Source organism: Papio anubis, unplaced genomic scaffold (assembly GCF_008728515.1).
Source record: "Papio anubis isolate 15944 unplaced genomic scaffold, Panubis1.0 scaffold55, whole genome shotgun sequence".
Lineage (NCBI taxonomy): Eukaryota > Metazoa > Chordata > Mammalia > Primates > Cercopithecidae > Papio > Papio anubis.
Window position 1 is genome coordinate 362,556 of NW_022165718.1, and position 26,286 is coordinate 388,841.

Sequence of the window (26,286 nt, forward strand, 5' to 3'; positions counted from 1 at the left end):
AATAGTTACAGTCTTCATGTTGTACCCTTGTCTGATGTTATTATGAAACTAACAGGCCGGGCATAGTGGCTCATGCCTGTAATCCCAGCACTTTCGGAGGCTGAGGCAGGTGGATCACCTGAGGTCAAGAGTTCAAGACCAGCCTGGCCATCATGACGAAACCCTGACTCTATAAAAATAGAAAAATTGGCCTGGGCATGGTGGTGCATGCCTATAATCCCAGCTACTCGGGAGGCTGAGGAGGGAGAATTACTTGAACCCGGGAGGCAGAGGTTGCAGTGAGCCAAGATGGTGCCCCTGCATTCCAGCCTGGGTGACAGTCTCAAAAAAAAAAAAAAAAAGAAAAAGAAAAAGAAAGATAAATAAATAAATAAAAATTTAAAATAAAAATAAATAAATAAATAAATCTAACAGAGGAGAGGACTCAATTATCAGTAGAATGGTGGCAGAGAGATGGAAAAGGAACATAGCTAGTGATTTGGGTGCAGTTTCATGGGAGCAAAGCTTGCCCTCATGAAATAGGACTTACCTGTAGGAAAAAGCCCCACTGATGGAAGAATTACTATGAGCTAGGCTCCTGAGGAGTTATTTGCCAAAATATACTCGGGAATGTGGTATCAATTCAGTATGCATTTGTTAATAAGGGATTGCGTTGCTAGTTGAAACAAGATAAGCCTCTCTTTGTTTTTAATCCAAAGAGAAATTATATGCTTCTGAATTCTGAAAACCAAAAGAATAACGAGGAATCAAGGTCCAGCTTGTATAAACAGAATAGTTTAATATGTTGGCTAGTTGAACAGATATCAAAGAGATACCTATTTTCATAGCTTATAGTAAATCATTAATTGTAATATTTAGAGGGATTGAACTTTGGCTAAGTCTAAAGTGAAATGTCCTAATACATTCCTTTTTTAACCTTTGCCTGTAGCTTTCATTCACCAGGACTGCCACAAAGTCTGCTACACATGCTGAGATATTTATTCCCAATCTAGAGAATTTTGGAGATGGTTAATTTTTTTCTGGGGCTGCATGAAAAATTGAGAAATACGTAGTAGCTAACTGAGAAAAAGATCTGAAAAATTACTGAATTTCACCATCAGGTATTTGCCCATAGTGATCTAACTCCAAAAGAGAAACTAGGGGTTAATGGATATATTTTTGATGAAAGATGAATTCAGCTGTATGAGCCCTGTAAATATTGTTAAAGAGCCTAGGAGTCCAGTTTCAATCTAACTAGCTGTCCTCCTTCACCAAGTTGATGTGAATTTTCTAGAACTTTGTTCTTTTGAGGTTTCTAAATCTTATGCTGTGTCTATAAGATACTTTTTAGGCAGTACCTACGTTTCAGCTACTGTGTACTTGGCAAGTCTTAACTTTATTCACTGGAAATTATTACTCCTACTAGGCTTGCCCCATTATTTTCCAAACAACAATGCATTTTTAGATTTGAGAAGTCCCAGATATTGGCTATGGACTTAGCATTTTTGCCTTCATGGTGATCAGAGGGGACCCAGAGTTGCTTTATGGCTCAGTGTTTAATATTTTTCCCAAATTATTATTTTATTTGTAGGCATACATCCTCAGATTCAGTAATCACAGAAAATTCTAGGGTAATGAAAATAAACCGTTGGAGATCTGATGTTAAAACAACAGAATGCCAAAGAAAAAGAGAAGATCCTGTAGGTAGACAGTGAGAAAAAGCAGATTATTTACCAAGGAATGTTAATTAAGCAGAGAGCTGACTTCCCAACAGTAATGACAGCAGTGAAATCCCTTCAAAAAGTGGACAGAAAATATCTGTCCGCTTGGAATTGTATATCCAACAAAAACACTTTTGAAAAATTGGGGCAAAATAATAAACCTTGAGACAAACAAAAACTAAAAGTGCTCACTATGTCAACAGAGTCTGGATAAGTATAATAACACATTTCTAAATGATGTTCTTTAGTAAGAAAAACAATGATTTCAGAAGGAAGGTTTGAGATGGAAGAAGGAATATTGAACAAAAACCTGCAAAGTTGTAGAGACTTTTTAAGATATAATGATATTTATATACACCCACTCACACATACGCGATTCTGGTCAACAATAGCATATAATAATATAGTAATAAGATCCCACACATTCTGGTGTTCTAGAGGTGGGTAAAGATGTTGATTAACTTTAGACCTTAAGCTATATTTATATATTTACATTTCAAGTATTGTTTACTAGCTACAAAAACAATAGACAAAAGAAATAAAAAATAAAAGAAAGTGTATGTAACTTTCAATTTAAAAAAGAAAAAATGTTGTTTAATTCAAAGAAAACAATTTTTTTTTAAATGGGACAAATAGCACAAAATAAGCTAGTTGAATAAATCTGACTAAAACAGTCATTCCAATTACGTATTATCATATGTACACAAATCAAAATAAGGTTGGTATAATTGTATTAATATTTTATATATAGAGAGAGTTAATAAAATTTTAAGGCAAAAAGCCTTGGCACCGATAGAAAGGTTTATTACTTACCAATGAAAGTATTAGTCACTAGCAAGAGATGACCCCAGAGAAGTAGGGCACCAGGACTTGGAGGCTGCTAGGTGAGTGCTTCTCAATCCTGAGCATGCACCAGAATCACCTGCAGAGTTTGTTTAATTACAGATTTCTGGGCACTGCTACCAAAGATACAGATTTAGTAGATCTGGGCTGGGGTCTAGTAACTTGTATTTCCAAAGCATTCCTAGACAATGCTGATACTGCTGGCCCAGAGCCCATATTTGGAGTAGCAAGTACCCACATTTGGGGCAGTAAGGGAAAATGTTGGGTCAAGAATTATGGGAAATTTATTAGTAATTATATCATTCATTGAGATAGTGAACCAAAGAGGGAAGATGCTATGCTTCATTTTGAACATGAAAGGGTGTGATCTCCTGGAAGTCATACGGGTGGAGATGTCTAAAAGCTATTTGCATCTAGAAATATAGAGCTTAAATAAACAGGTCTGGGCTTCCAATAGCATAATAACAGTACCCAAAGCCAGGGGAGTAGATAACTTACCCAGAAAGAGAGTGACATGTAAGGATGTAAGAAAGTGTAAGACAAATATCTAGGGAAAACCAGCACTTAAGAAACAGACAGAGGATGAAGAGGAGGCTGAGAATGCCAAAGAAAAAATGAAAGTATAGTAAAAGACAAGGGAAAAGAGTTTGAAAAATGTAATAGACTTCCAATGCAAGATGGCAAAGCAAGCATTCATGTTTATCTCCTGTCCTTCCACACACTTCATTAAAGTTTGAGCAAAACTACAGTGTTACAAGCACACAAATATGAAAAATAAGAATGAGGTCAAGAGAAAATAATATATTTCCAAAAGATATAAAGTGTGTGGAATAATGGTGACTGGTATATTTATCCATGGAATAAATTTTTACTGAGGTGCTGAGGAGGGGATGTGAAGTTGAATATGACCAAAAAATGCCCCTTTTCAAGGAATTTGTAGTGAGAATATAACAGTTTTCTAATGTTATATGTTGTAGACACTTTCTTCTGTTTTCATTGAAATAAGAATTTAAGAATTTTTAAGCTTCTAAAAACTCTTAAGATTTTTACAATTTTTAAAAATTATTAAAATTTTTTAAGATTTTAAGAATTATTGAATTCTTTTTTTTTATAATAGAAGGTGATTTTTGCTATGTACAAACTTAGGTGAATAGTTTCAGAAAATGGAAAGAATATGCTTTTTAATAGTTCAATTTCATGTCTTAGTTTTACATATGTAACTTACATGGTTCCAGGTAAGATGTCAGCGTTCCATTTGATACACCACAAATTTACTTTCTTTTATTAAACAAAATTGACAGGCAAAGAGCAAATTTTTTCTTTGTGATATATTTTCATTTTATTTTCAGATTTAATATAGAAAACAAAATGATAAGCCAATAAATAGGGAACGCAAAGGGATCCAAGATGGTTTAAATACATTAATATTTTCCAAGGAACTTTTACCAGTATCCAGGTTCCAATCCTGGAAAATGTGAATTAATTGGCCTGATTTGATATCTTGCATGGTCAGCCATCAGTAGTTTTGAAAGTTCTCAAATAAGTCTAATGTATAGCTAGAATTTAGAGCTACTGGTTTAGAAATAGGCTAGAAACAAGTCAACTGACCGTGCTTTTCAAAACCACACATGCCAGGATCTCTACACAGAGTCATGGAATTCGAATCTCTGAAGGTAATATTTGGAATAGTATCAGGTGGTTGTTGATGCATAGCTAGAGTCAAAACCCTTGTTAATAAGCTCAAATCCCTTAAAGAGCTAAAATTTTATAATGTTGACTGCTTAAGGTTCAATTATTTTACCTTTGAGATGTATTTCTTGATTTTATAGATGCATTATTAGTTTGTTTACCTTTGAGATATATTATTTCAATATCTACCTTCTTCCCAATCTTATTTTTTAGAACATACACACAGATGCACACACACAGATTTTTTTCCTCCTGTTTTATAGAATTATATGTCTTTTCAGGTTACCTCAAATCTTTTTGGAAAGAGGTTGGATATAAACAGAGAGAAAATACTATGAATATTTCGTGTCTATTTCTGGAATATGATTTCTTAACCTCAGGGCTAATGGCATTTAGGAACAGATAATTCTTTGTCGTGGGGGACTGTTGAATGCATTGTAGGATATTTGGCAGCATCCCTTGCCTCTCCCCACTAGATGCCAGTAGTGTGTTCCTAGTTGTAGCAACCAAAAATATATCAAAATATTACCAAGTGTCCTTGGAATGTAGGCGGAATAGGGGGAAGCAAAATCGCCCCAGTTTAAGAAGCACTAATTTAGAAGATTGAGTTCCTGTGTTTGGTTAGAAAAACAAAAAAACTTGCAAATCACCAAATGCATACAGTTGTTGACATTATTAGTCTGTGTATTTTGTTTCTTAATATAATAGCGGTATCTCCTTTAAGGCCTATACAACTTTTGTTTTATAGAACATGGAACATTTTGCTTATGTGTTAAAACTCTCAAGACTGAAGAATATTACCAAACAATTCTGAAACAGTCATTCTGATTTTTGGGAAGTCATATAAACTACCCTATGCTGGGTGTACTTTGTAACCGTATTTTAAAACTGTGTCTTTGTAATATGTAAACCAAGTAAGAGTTTTCAAAATAATAATATTTTTCTAAATATTAGGTGGCAAGGATGATTTCGGGATTTCAAATCAGAAGCCGAGATACACTGTTATCAATGATAGACCAAATGTAGCCTCTTGGTGGCACTGTTTGTTTTTACAAAAATGATACATTGGCCTCAGAAGATGCAGCACTTGATGCATTATGATTTTCAGAATATGTAGTTTAAGTTCAGTGAAATAAAGCATTTTCAAGAGGATACAGTTTCCGCTGAAGGATTGTTGTACTGTCACTAACAGGCTGTGATAGCTGTATCTCCACAATTTGTTGTAGGCCGGATTGTCTCTACGGTAAGGTTTGTAGGCTGGCAGCAGGGTGTAATTACCCAAACAAAAAGATACAGATACAGTATGTCATCCCTGCTAATGACCACAACATTGTCTTGCCCAGTAATCTGTAACAAAAAGCCACATAAATGATCAACCTGCACTTAAGCGCAGCACTAGAGAAAAACTTGGTGGCGCAAAAATTATTCCAGACAATTGAGTGGAAATGACAGAGAATAATACAAAGTTATCTCTGCTAGGGAGATGTGTGTTTGGAATGTCACCAGTGGACAGTGCGTGGAGAAGGCTACACTTCCTTACAGGCACACTGCAATCTGTGTAAGTACGCTCACGCCCTTCAGGGCATTTCTGGATTCTGCAACTTGTTTAGGGCATTTGCAAATACACTTCTAAAGAAACATCTTTGGAGAATATTCTTTGCTTGAATTTTTATTTTGTCATGAGGGTCAAATATCACCAGTTATCATCTGCTATTTTGGCATTTTGCTTTCCCAAAAGGTATTATTCAAGCAGATTTTCTCCCCTGATTCTTTCATTTTTGTGTCTTTCTAACAGATTTGAAAGACAATTTCCATATATTGCCTTAGTTTCACAAAACATACACATACTTGTACATGTGTAAGAATTCAGTTTTAATGATGTGCTGTCTTATAAAGAACAAAGTTTTTTTCTCCCTCGTTTCTAATTTTAACCCTTATGTTTTGGTGGATAGGTTCTTAATTTCTATATATATAATTTTTATAATCACTTCCCAATCTTTAAGGCAAATCTTGGCTTTCAGTAGATGATTTCCAAGCATATGTAGTGTGGTTGCATGATTCCAATGGTGCTGACCATGTTTTTGAATGTTTTACACTTTTAGCGTTGATGATGTGCATTTCCTCTATTTTTTCTGGGAATAAAACCCTGCACAGAGAGAGCTGGTTAAAAGTAGAATGCTTTACTTGATCTTCAATAAAATATTTCCACAACTTATTTGGCATAATAATCCTCAAATGCCCTTCAAACACTTTCTTTTTAACATACAGCATTGTTGCTACGGTAAGGAACTTGGGTTTTGTTGTTGCTATTAATTATTTTTCTTTAAGAGACAGGGTCTCGCTGTGTCACCCGGGCTGAAGTGCGGTGGTGCTAACGACAACGTCAAATTCCTGGCCTCAAGTGATCTTCCCACCACAGCCTCCCGAAGCACTGGGATTATAGGCATGAACCACTGTGCCTGGCCTTGTTGTTGTTTAGTTCCAAGTTGCACTCCAGAAATAATTCAATTCTGAGCTTGCCATGATTTAGAATAAAATTACTTCTTCCAAGGGATCTCTCTTTCTCCGGAAAAATCATGAGATGCAAATGAGACTAAAGTGCCCATAGGAGTTTGGAATAACTGAACTAAGATAAATTTTAGTTGCTGTTCAGTTCAATACCTTAATTGATGATGTGCTAAAACTAAGGTCTAGAGAAATCTTCAATGTAGCCAAATTATGTTAATTTCTAGTGATAATTAAATCTTTGCTTTGATTTCCATATGCATAGTATTACCACTGCTCATTCCGGATGACGGGAGAAGGTTGGCTTCTTTGTTGTGGAGAATATCAAGATGTCCTTGTAATTGATGCCAAAACTTTGGCTGTTGTTCACGGTTTTAGATCATCTCAGTTTCCCGACTGGATCAACTGCATGTGCATTGTTCACTCCATGAGAATTCAAGGTAGTGGTTAGATATTATCTGACACTAAAGAGATTGCATATAAAAATATCTACTTTTGAATTATTTGTCGAATTATTGGGCAGGAATTCAGAAAGAATGCTTCTTTATGTTTACCTATTAATGAGGATATGTCTGTAATACACCTGATCAAGAAGAACTAAGAACACGCATGCCGGTGGTTCAAAACTTTGGAAAGTCAGCAAAAGGTTAAGATGAGGGGGAAAGAGATGAATCTGTGCTTTTATCACCAAGTTCTTGTTACATTTTAAGAGTGGCAAGCAGGTTTTGTTGTGGATTAGCAGGACTCCTGGAATTTTGCCCTGCTGTATCTTCCAGATGTAGTATTGATAATTCAGTTTCTGTAATGAGTGACTGCAAAGGGAAGTGGAAGTTGGCTCCTCACTTACTTCTGAAACAGGAAGGTGCTTGTTACGATGATTTGCCATATGATTCTGCTTCTAGTGGTGCTCTTCTTATACCTAGGAATCACTTTGAAATGTTAAAACAGATTTGGAGCAAGATGTAAAATATTTATTTTTTTCTAGTTAAAAAGTGACTCCAAAGCTGAAAATTTTCCATCTACACAGCCCTGCATAATTCTTAAATGACTATGAAATGATTTTTACCTACCCAATTATATCCATGGTAAGCTTATATCTGACTTTTTATTCTTTTCACAGAAGATTCTCTCTTGGTGGTATCAGTAGCTGGTGAGCTCAAAGTGTGGGATCTTTCCTCATCTATCAACAGCATTCAGGTTGGCTTGGGAACCCTACTCTTTTTTCCCTACAATTTCAAGCATATTCATTGAAATTTATAAATTATAAGGCTATTACATGCTTATTGTCAAAAGTTCAAATAACATAGAAGTGTATAAATTCTACATCCATTTATTTCCCCCAACCATCTTCCCAGGGGTGAGCATTGGGTACAATTGGCTTGTATCCTTCCAACCTTTTCTCCATGTATATACAGATGTTTTCATTTACACACACACACACACACACACACACAGAGAGAAAGATTACATTTTTAATTTTTTAAAAATAGCAGAACATCTCTCTGTTCCTTATAGCAGAAATCCTCCTTTCTTCTAAGTATGTGTGAACAGTGGCAGGCAAATGACTCTAAAAAATTGAGGGGCATGTCCCTGGGGAGTCCAGTATATTCACCTGTTCCCTGGCATCAGGCTACAAGTTGAGATGATGGACGAAAGAACAGCCATACTATGTGTGCCGATGACAAAATTATTTAAGCTTCCCCAAGGAGCTCTGGGGTCTTTTTAGGAATTTATTGGTTGAGGAAGCCTAGGAATTGTGATGGTATGCTGAGCTCAAGAAATACACATCCAGCATTATCACAGACTTATGGAGAATGTAGTATTTTATGTCCTGTGTGTTGGCAATTCTTTCCTTTTTTATTTTTTATTTATTTATATTTTTTAAGCAATCAAAATACTAGGCCAGGCACAGTGGCTCACACCTGTAATCTCAGCATTTTGGGAAGCCAAGGCAGGCAGATCACCAGAGGTCAGGAGGTCAAGACCAGCCTGTCCAACATGGTGAAACCTCGTATCTACTAAAAGTACAAAAAAAAAAAAAAAAATAGCTGAGAGTGGTGGCATACACCTGTAATCCTAGCTACTCAGGAGGCTGAGGAAGGAACATCGTTTGAACCCAGGAGGCGGGGATTGCAGGGAGCCGAGATCCTGCCCCTGTGCTCCATCTTTGGTGATAGAGCAAGACTCTGTTTCAAGGAAAAAATATAAAATAAAATAAAATACTGTAGGTTTTTTTAGTCATCATTTTAGATTTTTTTGTTTGACCTTTCTGCCATATCTAACAGTCTCTAACTTATTCTTATCTTGACATTCTTAGCATCTAGCTGTAGTTCCTCACAGAATGTTTGTTGAATGGTTGCATGTAATGAGCCCTTGAATCTAAGTGGATTTCCTGATCACAACTTTTTTTTTTCCAAGAAATACATCCTATATTTCTTTAATTTTTTTAAAAGACTTTCAGAGGTACATATGTAGGTTTGTTATACAGGTAAATTAAGTGTTGTGGGGGTTGGGTGTACAGATTATTTCATCACCCAGGTACACAGCTTCTATTGCAAAGTAACTTCTTAGTTCAAAACACTCAAAAGGAAACTCAAATACTTTTCATTTTATAATGTTGTGATCTACTTGAGATGCACAGGAAGCGGGTCCTCTTATGGCTGTGTGTGAATTACCTGGAACTAGTACTAAAAGATTTTCTTTCCTTTTGAAGGAAAAGCGAGATGTCTATGAAAAAGAATCAAAGTTTCTTGAGTCCTTGAACTGCCAGACAATACGATTTTGCACATATACTGAGAGACTTCTGTTGGTGGTGTTTTCTAAATGTTGGAAGGTATTATAAAATAATATAATAAATACCAGTGATGTACAAGTGTAATTTGTTTTTTTTTTGATTTGTACAAAAATTAGAATATGATTTAAATATGATACAAATTCTCTGTAACAGTATTACCAGAACGTGGAATGATGTGTCTTTTATGACTGACATAACATTTTTTTGTTTGTTTGTTTGTTTGTTTTGGATACACAGTTTCACTCTGTTGCCCAGGCTGGAGGAGTGCAGTGGCACGATCTCAGCTCACTGCAACCTCTGCCTCCTGGGTTCAAGCAATTCTCCTGCCTCAGCCTCCTGAGTAGCTGGAATTACAAGTGCACGCCACCATACCCGGCTAATTTTTGTATTTTTAGAAGAGATTGGGTTTCACCATGTTGGTCAGGCTGGTCTCGAACTCCTGACCTCATGATCTGCCCGCCTCGGCCTCCCAAAGTGCTGGGATTACAAGCATGAGCCACCGCGCCCAGCCTGACATATAAGTTTTTAACTCTTTAATAAAATTAGGATATACTACTACATATTTAATATCATGCTATATGCAACAGTTTTGTATCCCAAAATATTATATATGTAGTAGTATATCCTAATTTTATTAACAACAGACCATAATAACAATAAATATTTAGCTCTAAATTATTTTCAAAATTTGGTGTCTATACTTTAGAACTCAAATATACTTCTCACTTATATAGTTTGATTATATTTTTAGATGTTTTACCTTTTCTACTTTGTCACTGCATTTGTTTTAAGAGGGACAAGTTCTGGTGAATATGTTCACTGACATTTCCAAGAAGAAAGAAAAGCTAAGTTGCCATCATTTCATAACATTTATTTTTCTTTAAAGTTTTGTATAACTGGCTCAGTTAACAAAACTGTACAGTCTTACTTGTATGGTGATAATAATCTTTTTGAACAAAGATTTAAAAGTATATGGTCTAACAAAAGATTTATGTGATATACATTTTTTATGTGCATAATAAATTTTCAAATGTAAAACTTGGAGTACTCATTATGGAAAGAATAAAATTACTTAGAAATTTGGGGATTTGGGGTTTCTATGTTTAGTGTACACACTCTGGAATGATATAACCAGATGAACTTTATCTACTGAAACCTACCCTAAGATAAATATAAGTCAATAAGTGATGGTAAAAATTATCTTAATATATGAGTACAGTATGGTCTGTTATCAATGCTTACTATGTTGTTATATTATTACTATCATAATTTATATTCATCTTATTGGCAGACTAGATTTAAACCTTTGATAATGCGCATCAATTTCATATTTTAGGTTTATGATTATTGTGATTTTTCCCTTCTGCTGACTGAAGTTAGCAGAAACGGGCAGTTCTTTGCTGGTGGAGAAATGATTGCTGCCCACAGAATCCTCATCTGGACAGAAGATGGTCACAGTTACATCTATCAGCTGCTGAACAGGTGGGCTCAGATGGGAGCGGTATACAAAACATTCAGGTAGAAAATGAACTTTGGGAGGTTTATTATGGAAAAATCCCTGCATGCTGCCCATGATCAAAAACCAGAACAAAACAACTTTGGCACTGGAAGATTTACTCTGGGCTTGGTAGGCTTCAGCCTTTGTACAAAACAGCAGGGGATGGAGGAATGAGATTAACCATGTATAACTTGTACAGCTGGTGCTGGGTTTTCAAAAAGTCACTTGTAATTATTAACCCAACAATTTCTAAGTAGAGTTTAGAAACTCGAACGGTACCATCCGGCTTTTGAAAGTGGGAGGGGGAAAAGAACGAATAAAGAACCTCAAAGTTCTAAACTTTGCTTTTTATTTTTGCCATGCAGTGGGCTTTCAAAAAGCTTATACCCTGCTGATGGAAGAGTGCTTAAAGAGTCCATTTATCCTCATTTACTGTGCTCTACTTCTGTGCAGGAAAATAAGGTAATGCAAGAAAAGAGTGACTGCCTCAAAGCTGTTTCACTCAGTTTCTTGGATAACTGTTGCTTTGTCTGTCAGAGTCAGGCTTGCAAAAATTGAATTGAAGCATCCCATCAAGTTGTTAATGAGAAAATCAAGTTTAATTGTCAATGGCTACCAAAGAGAAAACTTTGTCTTTAAAAATCTACTATGTTTAAGTCTGTGTTTTAAGTTTATAATGAAACAATACATATTTACTATAAGAAAATTATAAATGTTGGAAAGAAAGGAGACATTAAAATTCCTAATTTCACCACAGTAAATATTCACTGAGTTTTTTTTTTTTACTTTGTTGTATGTATTTACTTATTTTGATTGAAAAATTTTCAAATATTTGGAAAAGTTGCAAGAGTATTGCAGTAATTATTCATATACGCTTTACCTAGATTCACCAATTGATAACATTTTGCTATATTTACTTTCTTTCTCATTCTCTCTCTGTCTCTCTCTGCATTTGTGTGTGTGTGTATATACGTACAAGCACATACACACACACCACACATTTTTTTCACTGACCCTTGTGATAAATGGTGTGACAAAACATTGTTAAACATTTTTATGTATCTACTCCAATTTTTAAACTTTATGGAATGTTTTATATTCTGTTTCTTTACTTAATCATATATTGATATCATTTTCAGATGTATTTAGCTATTGTTACGAATAAATTTTCTTGGTAAAACAAATATAATTACGCTTTTGGCAGAGAGTTGAGAATATAATTGTGAGCTTATTACTTGACTGAATCATACCTTTGACACTCTAGGAAGCCTGAAAATTTAAGCAGTTATTTTATTTCAGTAGTGTTATCCAAAGTGTTTTTTTTTTTTTCCTAAGCCTTTGGACTTTGTCATCAGTTAATTATCCAAAAACGTATTTCATGGCGAGCGGAAGAGTTTTGAATTATTGATGTGTCAACCAGGGAAGCATGCTACTTTTAACAGAATGATGGTTTGCTTAATTAGGCAGCATAGCTGTTGGAAATCCTACAGCTCAGTGATTGTCGCTTTAACATATCTGTGAGGTTTTGTTGTGAAAACTTGATTAAGAAACTGTCAGCCAAAAATTAGAACCCCAAGTGCCACTGGGACGCAAGCAAACTTTATAATTATGGCATGCATCAAAGGACTATTTCTAAAATTACCTGTGGCAGCAATAGGTTTTGCTGTTGATCACAAAACCAGTACTGGGGCTTCCTTAGAAAGGCGCATTTAGTTATTTTTTTAAAGGATCTGCTCTTTTCCTCCTTAGCTTTGAATGCGTTTTTACAAAGCACAGTTTGCCCTGAAAGCCAATGATCAGTTGTGCCCTTTAGGGGCTTCTTGTTCCTGAAAATTTCAATGTTATATATAACCATGAGGAAAGAGTACAACAATAAAAAAATAACTAATCTCATGGGAAGTTACCTTGCTTTGTTTCTCAAAATGCGAAGACATAAACTTACAGGTCTTTTACCAATAATTCTTGTTTAAACAACCATGGATGTTTCTGTATCTTAAAAGTGAGAAACGCCTAGAAGCCAGTGAAATGTGAATAGAATAATTGGAAACCGGAAAAAGTTGGTCTGCCTGTCCTTACTTGCCTTTTATCCAGGGCATAAAGTCAGACTTTCTTTCCCTTATTCAAACATCACCAGTGTTCACTAAATATAAGAGTCCTTAGTCTCTCTTGCAGTTACCAAGTAATGAAGGCATTGTGGTAGGATGCAGAGATGAATTTGATACATTCAGTGAGCTTAGGAAGGACTGCTCTGTAAGCAGGTAGTATTGTCTGGACTCATTTTTTGGAATGATACCATAGAATTAAATCTCCAGGTTTGACAGTAACAGGTTCTCAGAATTACTGTTTGTAATGCCCATGTACATATCTGCTGATGGAGCTGCAGTGGTAAGAATGAGGACTCATCTTTCCTTCCAGTAGCTGCATGAGGATCTCCCTAGCTTCAAATCACAACTGGTAATTGCTGAGGCCTGTGGTGCAGGGGTTCTGGCTGTTGAGATAAGGAACTGGGTTTCCCAGGGTCTCAGCCACAGAGTAAGGCTGCTGTACTGAGATGGGAATAGCTGGGATAGAAACAGCCTAAGGACTGCAAACAAAAACTGTGTGTGAAAGAACTAAGAGTAATGGTGATGATGATGATGATGATGATGGTGGTGGTGATGATGACGATAAAAACTTCATTTGAGTCCTTATTATTGTCAGACATACAAACGACCTCATTTACTTTAGTTGCCACCAGGATCCCATGTTGAAACTGATGTTCAGAGAGGTGAATTCCCAGGATTTGAACTCAAGTGGTTTAGCCCAAATCCAGTAATGGGTTTTGGAGTGAGTTTCTCAATTGTTCTGAGAAAAGAATAACCAGAATTGTTAAAATTAATTAAATAGGGACTAAATGTCAGGGACCATTCTGTGTACCTTATGTTTATCTACTCATTAATCCTTACACCAATCCCATATAGCAGGTGCTTTTATTAGTCTTATTTCACAGTTAGGGAAAATGAGACAGTGAGGTGTACTAAATTGCCTACAGTAACCAACTTGCTCTTTCAATAGAGCTAGGATGTGGTAAAGTCAGGATTTAAATCCAGGCAGTTAGCCCCAGGGATTTCAGTGCTAGTGGCTATGTTTTATTACCTCCTGGATGATGGAAACTCTCATGATGAACACTGTGATGGAAAATTGGAATTCACATGGTAAGGGACTATGAAGAGGTTTTCAGGTGAATAGCAGAACTACAGGGAACTGTTTGGGAGGAGGAGGAGCGAGGGACCAAGGGGTGAGTGTGAGCAATTGAGAAGCGGCAATGTGGAAGGTGAAGGCAGAGGGCATGAGAGCAACAGTGAACTTCAACTGCAGGGACAAAGCGCCAGCTGGGAGGAGTTATGCTGCCACCAACTTGAGTAACCCACCAGCCTCTTGGAGCTTCCTTTTCAAATCAGAATAAGCAGGGAGTTGGAACAATCAGTTCTAAGTGCCTACAAGGGTGGGAGAGTTTGAATAGCCAATTTAACCAAATTTTATCAACCCATTTCAAATAGCTATAAAAATCATGGCTGTAAGACACCAAAGTGCCCTCTGAGTCTTAAAAACAATTATTTAGAAACTGACTTTATTGGAACCATTTTCTATGATGCTCTTATTTCTTGGGACTATAGGGAATTAATTACACATCTTGGTTGGATAACCTTGGATTGGTTTCTTATTTTCTGTCATAGTTTCCCTATTTTCATATCAGGATAATAGCAATGTTTACTTAACTACATAGCTTTGTTGTGAAGATTAAATGTAGCAATATCTTGGCCCTTAATAATCACTAATGAATAGAATTTTTCACTAATGTGTCTAAATCCACACCTTAAAGCATGTATTTTCTGACTAGGAAGCATCACTTTCCTGGACTTCTTTAATTCTAGCAAGCAATTGGCTTTCTTTTTAGGATGACTTTTACTTCTGCACCAAAGAGAGTTCAGGTTTTGTTTTTGTAATTGCTTGAATGATTTTGATCCCTTAATATCTATGTACCAACCTGCCCAAAGAACAGCTATACTGCCCTGAGAAGGGCCAGGGATGCTCAAGATGCATTCACTAGTGAAGGCATAGCTTTAAGAGCACTGGTGCCCAATATTCATATTCTCCTTCAGCAAGATCATAAATTATGTATAATATGTATAATATTATACATAATTTATATAATGTATAACAGTATATATGTATATACACACACATTATAAATTATGGAATCATTTTCCTTTGTGGCCGCTTGAGAAATTGGAAATCAAGTATGTTAAATCTGAAAAACAGTCAACAAAAAGTGGAAAACATGGTAACAACACAAAATTACTGTACAAATATGAGTTGTTGCTGTTTTAAGTGACAATTAGAACTATAAAGGAACTATAAAGAAATTAAGCCTTCTTAGTGAACATCTTTAGCATCAAGACATGGGTTGCTGAATCAGAATGACTGGACTCAAAGCCCATTGCTTCCTCTAATCGCCTTAGACAAATCGATCTCTTCACTTCACAGGAAAACACAAGTTTTCTTGTTTGTAAAATGAAAACATTGATAGTATCAATTTTATAGGGTTATTGTGAGGATTATTTAACTGAATATGTAGAAAACCCCTTGCAGTAATGTGTACACATAGCTATACACACACACACACACACACACACACACACACACATACACACACATGGCCAGTAAATGTTAGATACTTTTATTGACTTTCTGAAGTCTATGACTTTGCTTCTTGTTGTTTAAATCCTCTTTGGTCCTAGATCACAGATTATTTCATTTAATTTACTTGAAAATTTTGAAACAGTGGGAAATAAATTGAAAATATTTACTTCAGTTATTAAGTCTTGCTTCTTCATTTAAAAACAGTGGCCATGTCTCTATAGTTAGAATATTTCCTACATAAAAGCCCACTTTTTGTTTTGGAACAGAGCCGTCCCTTTGTTATGGGCTACATGAATGAGAGGAAAGAGCCTTTTTACAAGGTACTTTTCTCTGGAGAAGTCTCAGGAAGAATTACTTTGTGGCACATCCCTGATGTTCCTGTATCCAAGTTTGATGGTTCTCCTAGAGGTAAGTCAGTTTCCATTTCTAGTCACATGTCTTCTGAGAACAAATTTCTAATTAACTCATTGTTCTTCTAAGTTGAGCAACAAGAAAAATTTATTGTGTACTATTATGTATTAAATGACAACATAAAAGCAGGTATAAACACAAAGCTTAGGCCGGGTACGGTGGCTCATGCCTGTAATCCTAGCACTTTGGGAAGCTGAGGCGGATGAACTGCCTGAGTGAAGGAGTTCGAGACCAGCCTGGGCAACATGGTGAAAACCATCTCTACTAAAATACAAAAACTTAGTGGGGCGTGGCGGCGTGCACTTGTAATCTGAGCTACTCAGGAGGTTGAGGCAGGTGAATTGCTTTAACCCAGGAGGCGGAGGTTGTAGTGAACCGAGATCATGCCATTGCACTCCAGCCTGGGTGACACAGTGAGACTCGGTCTCAAAAAAAAAAAAAATTAAAAATTAAACACACACACACACATGAATCTTATGGATCTTATATATTAATATAACCAATATAATTCATGTTAACATCAATTGAACTTAACAAGAGATGAATGCTGGCAATCTGAATCTGGGATAGGCTGTAACACTGTATTCATATTTTTGAAGGGAGGGTGCCTTGATATTTTCCATGTCTATGATGCATTGATAAACCAAATTTTCTTTTTATCTCTGTTTTCTTTTTAGAGATACCAGTAACTACCACCTGGACTCTTCAAGATAATTTTGATAAGCATGATACTGTGTCACAAAGTATTACTGACTATTTCTCTGGGCTTAAAGATGGGGCAGGAACTGCTGTAGTCACTTCATCAGAGTATATTCCAAGTCTTGATAAACTAATATGTGGCTGTGAAGATGGGACAATTATCATTACCCAGGCTTTGAATGCTGCCAAAGCAAGACTTCTAGAAGGTGGTTCTTTAGTAAAAGGTCATTGAATTTTATTTGACCCTACTTATTTGATTTATCTAAAACTGCAATTTCAACAAACTGCACTAAAGAAGATTTAGGGGCCTAAAGAATTAGCTGGCATTTGCTGCTAAATATGTACATATTTTAATGTTGAAGTAAAGCATACATATAGGGTTTTTTTTTTTTTTTGTAAATTCCCTGTAATCCTAGCACTTTGGGGGGCTGACGCGGGTGGATCACGAGGTCAGGAGATTGAGACCATCCTGGCTAACACGGTGAAACCCCATCTCTACTAAAAATACAAAAAAAAAAAAAAAAAAAAAAAACCAGCCGGGCGTGGTGGCGGGTGCCTGTAGTCCCAGCTACTCGGGAGGCTGAGGCAGGAGAATGGCATGAACCTGGGAGGTGGAGCTTGCAGTGAGCCAAGATCGCGCCACTGCACTCCAGCCTGGGCAACAGGGCAAGACTCCACTCCATCTCAAAAAAAAAAAACAAAAAAAAAACAAAACAAAAAAACCTCAGGCAGAAGGTTATACAATAAGAAATGAGTTTTTCTCCTTACTTGATCTTCCAGTTCCTTCCTCCAAAGGCAACTGCTAATAACGGTTGATACTCTTCTTGAAATTTTCTACATGTATACAAGCACATATCGGCATAACAATACACAGTCTTTTAATTATATTGCACAAATAAAAGTGTATTCTACACGCTTTACTAGAATGTCCTTAAACAAATCTAAATAAAATATTTTGGAGTTCATTCTTTACGAGCTGACTTTAAATAATTAGTAATAATCAAACTTTAATTGCCTATTGGTGTGTAAGTTTTCTAGTTTTTAGCTGCTCTGGACAATGCAGAATTGATTATCATTGTACATACATATGAGTATATCTGTATATTAATTCCTAAGAGTAGAATTACCAGATCAACATTTGCTTGCATTTTTAATTTTGAAAATATATGTAAAATATTCTGTAAAGAACTTTCATCAATATGCATGCATTTTCACTAATAGCCTATAAAATGCCTTTTTGCCCCAAACTTTATCTACCAACTTTGTGTGCTATTAAACTTTTTAATCTTTGCTAATCAGGAGAAAAATAGTATCTTCCTGTTTTAATCTGTATTTCTTTGTGAATGAAATATACATGTGTTCTTATACATCTTTCTGCATTTATGTATTACAACAACAAATGCCTATTAAAGTAAATTGTCTTATGTAAGGGAAGGAAATATAGGAGGTGATTGAGATTTAGGATGCGTAGAAAAAAAACTGTATACTATTTTATTATTATTATATGAATCGTATTAGAGCATAAGGTCCTTAAGGGTAAGGACTAAATCTCAATTTAAAAAAAAAAAAACTTCTTATATTGCCTACTATTGTTCTCAGCTTACTTTGGCCACTTACTAAATGTTACTGACTTGTGCTTCAGTGATTGACTGAAGTGGAGGAGTAAATGGCAATGAACCAAACAGAGGTAATGTACTGGTATACAGCTAAATGGCTGCTGTTAAAAGTTAGTGAAAAAGCGACGACCTAGCAGTTTTTATCCAGGCTGATTTATCCTAATATCCAGAAAGCAAGGAAAAGTCACATTTAACTTGTAGCAGCTCAATGAACATTCATCGTGGTTTTTTAGGAGATACAAAGTGAGGATATGCCTGATGGAATAGAAGTTTCTGAAGTATAAGAATAATTCTTTGAGGTTTATTTTCAGTGTGAATAAAGAGAGTTTGTGGTTTATGGTTCTTTCCAATTTGGGGGAGTTTAGCTGGTGATGAAGGAAGAAGCAGTGTGGCTGGTGGGAAGAGTAACCCCCTAGCACAGTAGGGTGTCAGTAGTCCTGTACTCTCATACAGCTGTGATTTGAAATGCCCATATGCCTACCGAGTGCCAAGCAGAGTGCTACAAAATTATAGACATTATCTTATTTATTCCACACAACAGTCTTGTCTGAAGTAAGAACTATTATTATCCTAAATTTTCAGATGTAACATCTGTGGTTAAGAGGGAAAAGGCAACTAGCTAGGGTGACATATCTAGTAAGTGATAGACCCAGGGGAAAAAAAGACAGATTCATTTAACAGCAATGCCGTACTCTTAAACATTTACTTTGCTTTTTCACACTTGGATGCAAGTCACTTAACCTCTCTGAGCCTCAGATGCATTATCTGTAAAGCCAAGAGGTAGAATTAGGTAATCTCTAACATCTTTCAAAGCAAAAATATTTCCTGAAACTTTTCTTTTCTTGTATACTAGACTTAGTCATTCTAATTTAAAGAATGACGGGCTGGGCATGGTGGCTACCGCCTGTAATCCCAGCACTTTGGAAGGCTGAGGCGAGTGGATCCCTTGAGCCCAGGAGTTTGAGATCAGTGTGAGCATCATGGTGACACCCTGTCCCTGCAAAAAGTACAAAAATTACCTGGGCATGGTGGTGCTCACCTGTGGTCCTAGCTATAGGGAGGCTGAGATGGAAGGATCACCCGAGCCCAGGGAGTTTGAGGAATAGAAGTTTTGTCTTATGGTGCCATGATTGCACCACTGCACTCCAGCCTGGTCAACAGTGAGACCCTGTCTCTAAAAAAGAAGAAAAAAGAAAAAAGAATGAAAATAACTAATATTCGCAACTTATTTTTGTGGAGCCAAATGTATGAAGTGTTCACTCTTTTAGAACAGTGTTTACTATTCCGTGACACTGGAACTGGTAATTTACTAATGTCCTTAAGAATTAATAGACTTCTTTTTCTTTCTTTCTTTTTTTTTTGACAGTCTTGCTCTGTTGCCCAGGCTGGAGTACAGTGGCATGATCTCAGCTCACTGCAACCTCCACCATCCAGGTTCAAGCAATTCTCCTGCTTCAGACTCACGAGTAGCTGGGTCTGTAGGTGCGAGCCACTACATCCAGCTAATTCTTGAATTTTTAGTAGAGATGGGGTTTCACAATGTTGGCCAGGCTGGTCTTGAACCTCAGACCTCAAGCGATCTGCCCATTTCAGCCTCCCAAAGTGCTGATATTATGGGCATGAGCCACCATGCCTGGCCTAGAATTAATAGACTTTGTACAACTAACTGTAGTGCTTCATCAAAAGCATACTCTGGCTTCTGGTGAGGCACTTGCTTTTCAAGATGATCTAAGGGTGTTCACTGGTTTTCTTAGCCAAGTGCATGCTTTAATTATATGTAATTTCCTTGTGTTAAAATTTTATAAAAGAGAATCTTGGGATGATTTTCTGAACAAAAATAACATCTGTATTATTTGGTGTTTCATTGTTTTTCAGATTCTCCACCTCATAAAGTTCTTAAAGGCCACCACCAAAGTGTCACTTCATTACTTTACCCACATGGTCTCTCTTCGAAATTAGACCAAAGTTGGATGTTGTCTGGGGACCTAGACTCATGCGTCATCTTGTGGGATATCTTTACTGAAGAAATTTTGCATAAATTCTTTTTGGAAGCTGGTGCAGTAACAAGTCTTTTGATGTCACCAGAGAAGTTTAAAGTAAGACAAAGAGTAAAATATAACACCTAAATTTGAAAATAGAATACTTAATAAGACAAGTAAAAATGACCCATATTTCCAAAGAAAAGAAAAATATGAGTTCTGTGTACTTATAATACAACTGGATGATTTATATATATTTCTAATCTTTCTATATGAATTGTAGCATTATTATAACTTACATTATACAGATAATTTTGCTGTAAAGCAAAGATTTAGTCAATGCTTAGCTTTACAACAGCCACTTAATTCTTTCTCTTCAAGTACTTACATCTGTTTTTTTTCCTCTAGTTCTATATCTTCGTTTTCAATGAAATTATCTTTTAAAAATAAAAGTAGATACTCAAGGCAAAAACAAGCCAAACAATATAGGAATCTATAAATTAGAAATTAACTTTTGCCTTCAATAACTTCCATTTTGTGGTGAGCTGAGATCATGCCAGTGCATTCCAGCCTGGGCAACAAAGCAAGACCTAGTCAAGAATTTCTTTTTATAACAATATTGATAAATAGTTGCATTTGTCGTGTGTGTCTGTGACAGCATCTCACTTTGTCACCCAAGCTGGAGTACAGTGGCTTGATCATGGCTCACTGCAGCCTCAACCTCCTGGGCTCCAGGGATCCTCCTGCCTCAGCCTCCCAAGTAGGTGAGACTACAGGCATGAAGTCCAGCTACTGTTTTTTATTTTTGTTTTTGTAGAGACAGACAGGATCTTGCTTTGTTGCTCAGGCTGGTCTCCAACTCCTGGATGCAAGGAATCTTCCCACCTCTGCCTCCCAAAGTGCTGGCATTACAGGTGTCAGCTATTGCGTCCAGCACATTTTCTTCTTAAATGGGTTTTTATTTGCTTATTCATTTATTTAACAGAGAATGAGCTTTAATAAGTTTGTGAGCATCTACCTTGTCAGGGGCAAAATGAAATCGCTTTAGGTAGAATTTTCTTATGAAATGTCAACTTAAATTCAGCTTTTATAAAGTTGACTTTAAAAAAAAAAAACATGAACAAACAACTTTTGCGTTTCCTCTGTCGTAAAAGGACATGGTAACACAGGTAAAATGATTTTTTAAGTCAGTTAATTGGCTTATAAATATTGTTTCTTGATAGTCTATTCCTAACCATAAGATTTGTGTTCACATGGTCTGTGTGTGTATGTATGTAAGTTTCCTGGAGCACGTTGGACTGCCTGCTCTAGAAGCTGTGGGATGGGCAGGTTCTCCAGGAGATAGAATGGTTAGGGAAAAATGACATCTGATTCATTCGGCAAGTCTAGGCTCCAGATCTATCACACCTGCCATTTTGTGATTTTTTTTTTCCTTACAATTTCTGGAGTCCACTTAATAAAGAGTTAGGAAAGAAAACATGTACCCTAGTACTCCCCGCATACCCGCCTCCAGAGAGGTTAATGATGAGTAATGGGTGTCTCAAGGTCTCCAAACTGATGCTTTCAACAAAACAGCCAAAATTCTGGCTAGATCATGAGAATCCACCTTGGATAGTAATTGTCCTAACCTGTTCAAGGTAACCACATGCTGACTTTTTAAAAAGTATCTTAAGGATTATTGTCCTGGGAGCCTATTTTTGGTCCTTATGTCTTTGAGGCTGTACATTCAGTTGGAGCTATCTAATGCTTACCTCTTTTAGATTGTGTCTACACTGAGTTTCCTGTTTGGATTAGAATCTGTATAGTTCTGGGAACAGCACCAAATCACATTTTGAGGCTTTAAGTGGAAAATATCAGCTCATGATACCCTTGGGCCTAAGCTTGTGTCTACAAATAGCTTCTTTTTGTGGCAACAAATTAGTTCTGGGGTTTGTTTTATTCTGCATTATTTCCGATGTCTGCCTCACTGCCTGAATTTGCTGAGTGATGGTCAAGTCCTTCATTTATCTCATAAGTAGATCTGTCCTGGATTCATCTTGTGACCTTCCTGAGAAGTTGTCGAGCTTAGACTCGACTCAGTGTTTAAAGCTCCCCTGTAAAGGTTTACATGGAAAGGTGCTGTAGAAAGCAGAAATATCCTTTTTGTAAATGGGGCTTTAACAAAACTTTTATATGTTACTGGGAGGAAAAAATCTGACTTACTCATAAAGAAAGCATTTGACTATTTACTTATATAAGCGTGTTGTTTTTTCACAGCTAAGGGGTGAGCAGATAATTTGCTGTGTGTGCAGTGACCATTCCGTGGCTCTCCTTCACCTTGAGGGAAAGAGTTGCCTCCTGCGTGCCCGGAAGCACCTTTTTCCTGTGAGGATGATAAAATGGCACCCGGTTGAGAATTTTTTAATTGTTGGATGTGCAGATGACTCAGTCTATATTTGGGAAATTGAAACAGGTAAATTGAAATTTTACCCCTTTCATTCTTTATATATTTATGATGTACAAGCGTTTGACCAGATGGAAAGTTTCAGAGAAGACGCGGTGATGACCTCACTTGCTTTAACCTTTGTTTGGGTTGCATTTAATGGCTTCAGTTAAAGGCATGTGTGCAAAATAAAACACAGCGGCCTAAGTCAGATCCTGACCAACTGATGATTAGCTGACAGGGCAGTGCACAGGAATGAGCCGGATATTTCTGGAAGCTATAAATAAAAACATAAGTTATCTACTTTAATTATTAACAAGAGAGAAATTTAGTGTCCTACTGGTCTCAAATTATCATTAAATTCTGCTTTCTTCAGCATGCTCACCATCTCAGCAACATTTTGAGCTAATTGATGATCAGTAATAATGGAATATAATTAATTGTAAAACTCCAAAAAGTTGAGTCAGGAAAACTGAAAACTGAGTGGCTCAATTGAACTTTTGATATCATATCCTAGAGAATGTAGAGTTTGAACTTTAAAATTAAAAAAAAAAAAAACTACTACATAACTAAAGATTGAGAGTAATACATTCCAGAAAATGCTGGAATATATCAAATAAGGTGAGGTAATTAATGAATGTGAGTCAGGGGAGTTCGTTTGAGAGTACATTTCACTGAATCTATAGCATGATTTTTATTGATTAATCAGTGGTGGTTTTATGTTGGATGTTATTAACAGACTGGGATAGTTTATAATATTATAGTTTAGAGCCATACTTCACCAAAATAATTGCTATTTTCTTTGCATTTGACTGTTGTGTGTAAGTGATGATGACTAATGTACTAGTGTTTAGAGGGTGCAACCTCATACTGCCTTACATTTGTAAATTGTTTTATAGCTTTGATGGGCTTTCCTGCTCATTTTCCCCTTAGATTCTCACAACTTCTGAGGTAGGTTGGAGAAGTATTATTCACTATTTTATTGATGAGGAATTTGCAGATGTGATACATAAATGTACAAGACTGTACAGCTAATAAGTGGTGAACCAGTTTGAGGATCTTGCTTGTTCTTTGCACGATATACACAAAATTAGGAGAGTTCTGGAATTCTTGATTTGAGCAGTACAGTTAAGTATAATAGATAAAATAGGCCCTGAAGCCTGGGCTTGCCTCCAGAGCCTGTTAATAGGACCTCGGATCATATTACATTGCTTCTTTGCTTGTCAATCTCCTCATCTGTGAAATGGGATGATAATACTGCCTTCCTGTCAGGATTAAATGAGCTAATACCTACAATGCTTGTAAACAGTACCTGCAGGCGGTTAGCCCTTAGTGATGGTTGACTATTGTTATTATCAACAAATGCAGCGAAGTCTTGACTTCTGCTTGTAAAATAAAGCCTGTAAATCACATATGCTTATTAATGTACCCAATTGCATTTTCAATTGTGAGCACTTGGTAACTAAACTTATTTTTCATGGGTGATAGAATCCAGCAAGAATAAATAAATATCTGGGCACCCCCGAGTGTTCATGGTCCGCTTTTCCCATCGGGACACCCTCAGGCTATGTAACTTTTTATTTATGTATTTTTTTGGCAGAGTGGGAAGTAAAGCAAAGCCAAACCGTTAGTACTTCTTGAGATTATATTTATTCCCATTCTGTATTTTAATTTTGTTATTTCTCTTATATACTCCCTCAAATACGTAACCAAATTTTGAAGAACATTTGAAAAATAGATACAAAGAAAAACAAATAATCCTATCCTACTAATTAATAAGTGCTATTAATATTTTGATCTACTTTCTGTCAGGCATTTTTCTATGTCAATAAATAGATATTTACTGTATTTTAGTCTATATTTTATTTCAGTCACAGTCCTGGCAGGAAACTGAAGTCAACCCAGATGGGTCAAATGAAGAGACTTGAATGAAAGGACTGTTTATAGAGGTGTGGGCAGGGATTAGGGGCCGGACAAGGAACGGATGGTGAGCGCCCCCAGCACCCAGGCACTGGCAGCATCAGGAAGCTCTGGCCACCTCTAGGACTGAAGCAAAAAGAGGAGAAAACATTGTTGCTGGGACCCAGTGAGAGTTGAAGCTGAGGAGGAGTGGTCACCCCATGAAGTCATAGAAAAGAAGCAGCTCCTGACAGAGATGCAGGACTCACATAGAGAGGGGAGGGTTGGAAGAAATTCTTTCTTCTTCTGCAGTCACCTCCATTAATTTAATCCACTGGAAGTGAGAGGGGAAGGGCATTCAGTTCTAGGCATCAGCCTCCCTGTGCACAAAGAAGGAAGGACACAGAGGGTAGGAAAGGATGGAGTGGGTTGTCACATGGACAATAATCGATAGAGTTGTCATTATGGACATACTAGGCTTTAATTGAGGAATCTCCTATAGTTGGTTATTTATACTGTTTTCTATAAAAAGTTTATTTTAGAATTTCCATATCAAACAATATGCACAGGTTTAGTGCCAAAGTAACCTATAGAATATTAAGTTGTTCATCTTTTGGTTATCTGTATTAATAGTTTAAAAACAATCTCAACTCATATTAAGATGAGCTTGTAATTGGTGATGATAGTATTAGTGATTCTACCCAGACCTTCACATTTGTGACGGACCTCTTCACTTCTTAAAGCACCATCCCATTGACCACCGCCTTTGAGCCTCACAACACCCTGTGAAGGTGGCTGGTGGCCCAACTTTCTATATCACATTCATTTCTTTTGAATAAGTTTATGTTGTTCCTTTATTCTTGTGTCTGGTGTTGCCTTTGTTGTGCTTTGCCTTTAATCTCTGCGATTTTAATTTTGGTTACAATGTAGTGAATTATGTTTTCTTTTCCAAGTCGGATTTCAGCTGGCTAAGATGCTTCCATCATGTTTACTGTCCTTGATTTCTGTTTTATTCTCTACTTGTAAAGGTTGAATGGTCTGAGATCCGGAAGTGTTTCCATTTAAATTTTCATAAAGCTAGGGGGAAAATACCAACTAAAGCCAAAACAGGCTGAAAAGAGCTATTTGAAGGTATGGAATATACTAGCTCATGGATGTGCCTGGCACACAAATGATGAATGAATGAGTGAACTAATTAATCCAAATGCTCTTGCCTCAGTAGATTGAGTATGAATGTTCACCTTAACATTGGCCAATTGTGGCTCTTAGATCCTGGCTGCCCAGTTGTAAGCAGGTTCTTAGCTTTCTGCTTCAAGTCTTCCTTAGGGATTTGGAGTTCACGGGGCATGTCTCACCTCCTGAAGTGAAGGTCTGTGTATTTCATGTTCCAGTCAATTTTTCCCAGGCCTTGGCCTTTTAGTTTTGCTATTCTCTCCATAGGGTTCACACTTAGTTCCATGTGAACAGACTTATTCCTACTTTCATTTCTCCAGCACTCTGTTCCTCTAACTACACGAAGGAGGAATAAATTGACATAAAGGTATTTAT

General features: G+C 36.5%; 1 protein-coding gene across 4 annotated transcripts in view; it reads left to right on the plus strand.

The window, feature by feature from the left end:
* Positions 1–23,397, plus strand: part of LOC101011195 (WD repeat-containing protein 72) — a 62,485-nt gene extending 39,088 nt beyond the window's left edge. For 3 of the 4 annotated variants that reach the window (XM_031662325.1, XM_031662326.1, XM_031662327.1), the window contains exons 4-13: positions 5,712–5,790; positions 7,003–7,177; positions 7,858–7,934; positions 9,451–9,570; positions 10,868–11,013; positions 11,395–11,491; positions 15,979–16,120; positions 16,801–17,046; positions 20,314–20,534; positions 22,674–23,397. In XM_031662325.1, the coding sequence (XP_031518185.1) occupies positions 5,712–5,790; positions 7,003–7,177; positions 7,858–7,934; positions 9,451–9,570; positions 10,868–11,013; positions 11,395–11,491; positions 15,979–16,120; positions 16,801–17,046; positions 20,314–20,534; positions 22,674–23,012 (1,642 nt within the window). In that variant the 3' untranslated portion in view covers positions 23,013–23,397. The remainder of the gene's footprint in view (positions 1–5,711; positions 5,791–7,002; positions 7,178–7,857; positions 7,935–9,450; positions 9,571–10,867; positions 11,014–11,394; positions 11,492–15,978; positions 16,121–16,800; positions 17,047–20,313; positions 20,535–22,673) is intronic. The other variant, XM_031662328.1, reaches the window with a different exon arrangement.
* The last annotated feature ends 2,889 nt before the right edge of the window (positions 23,398–26,286 follow it).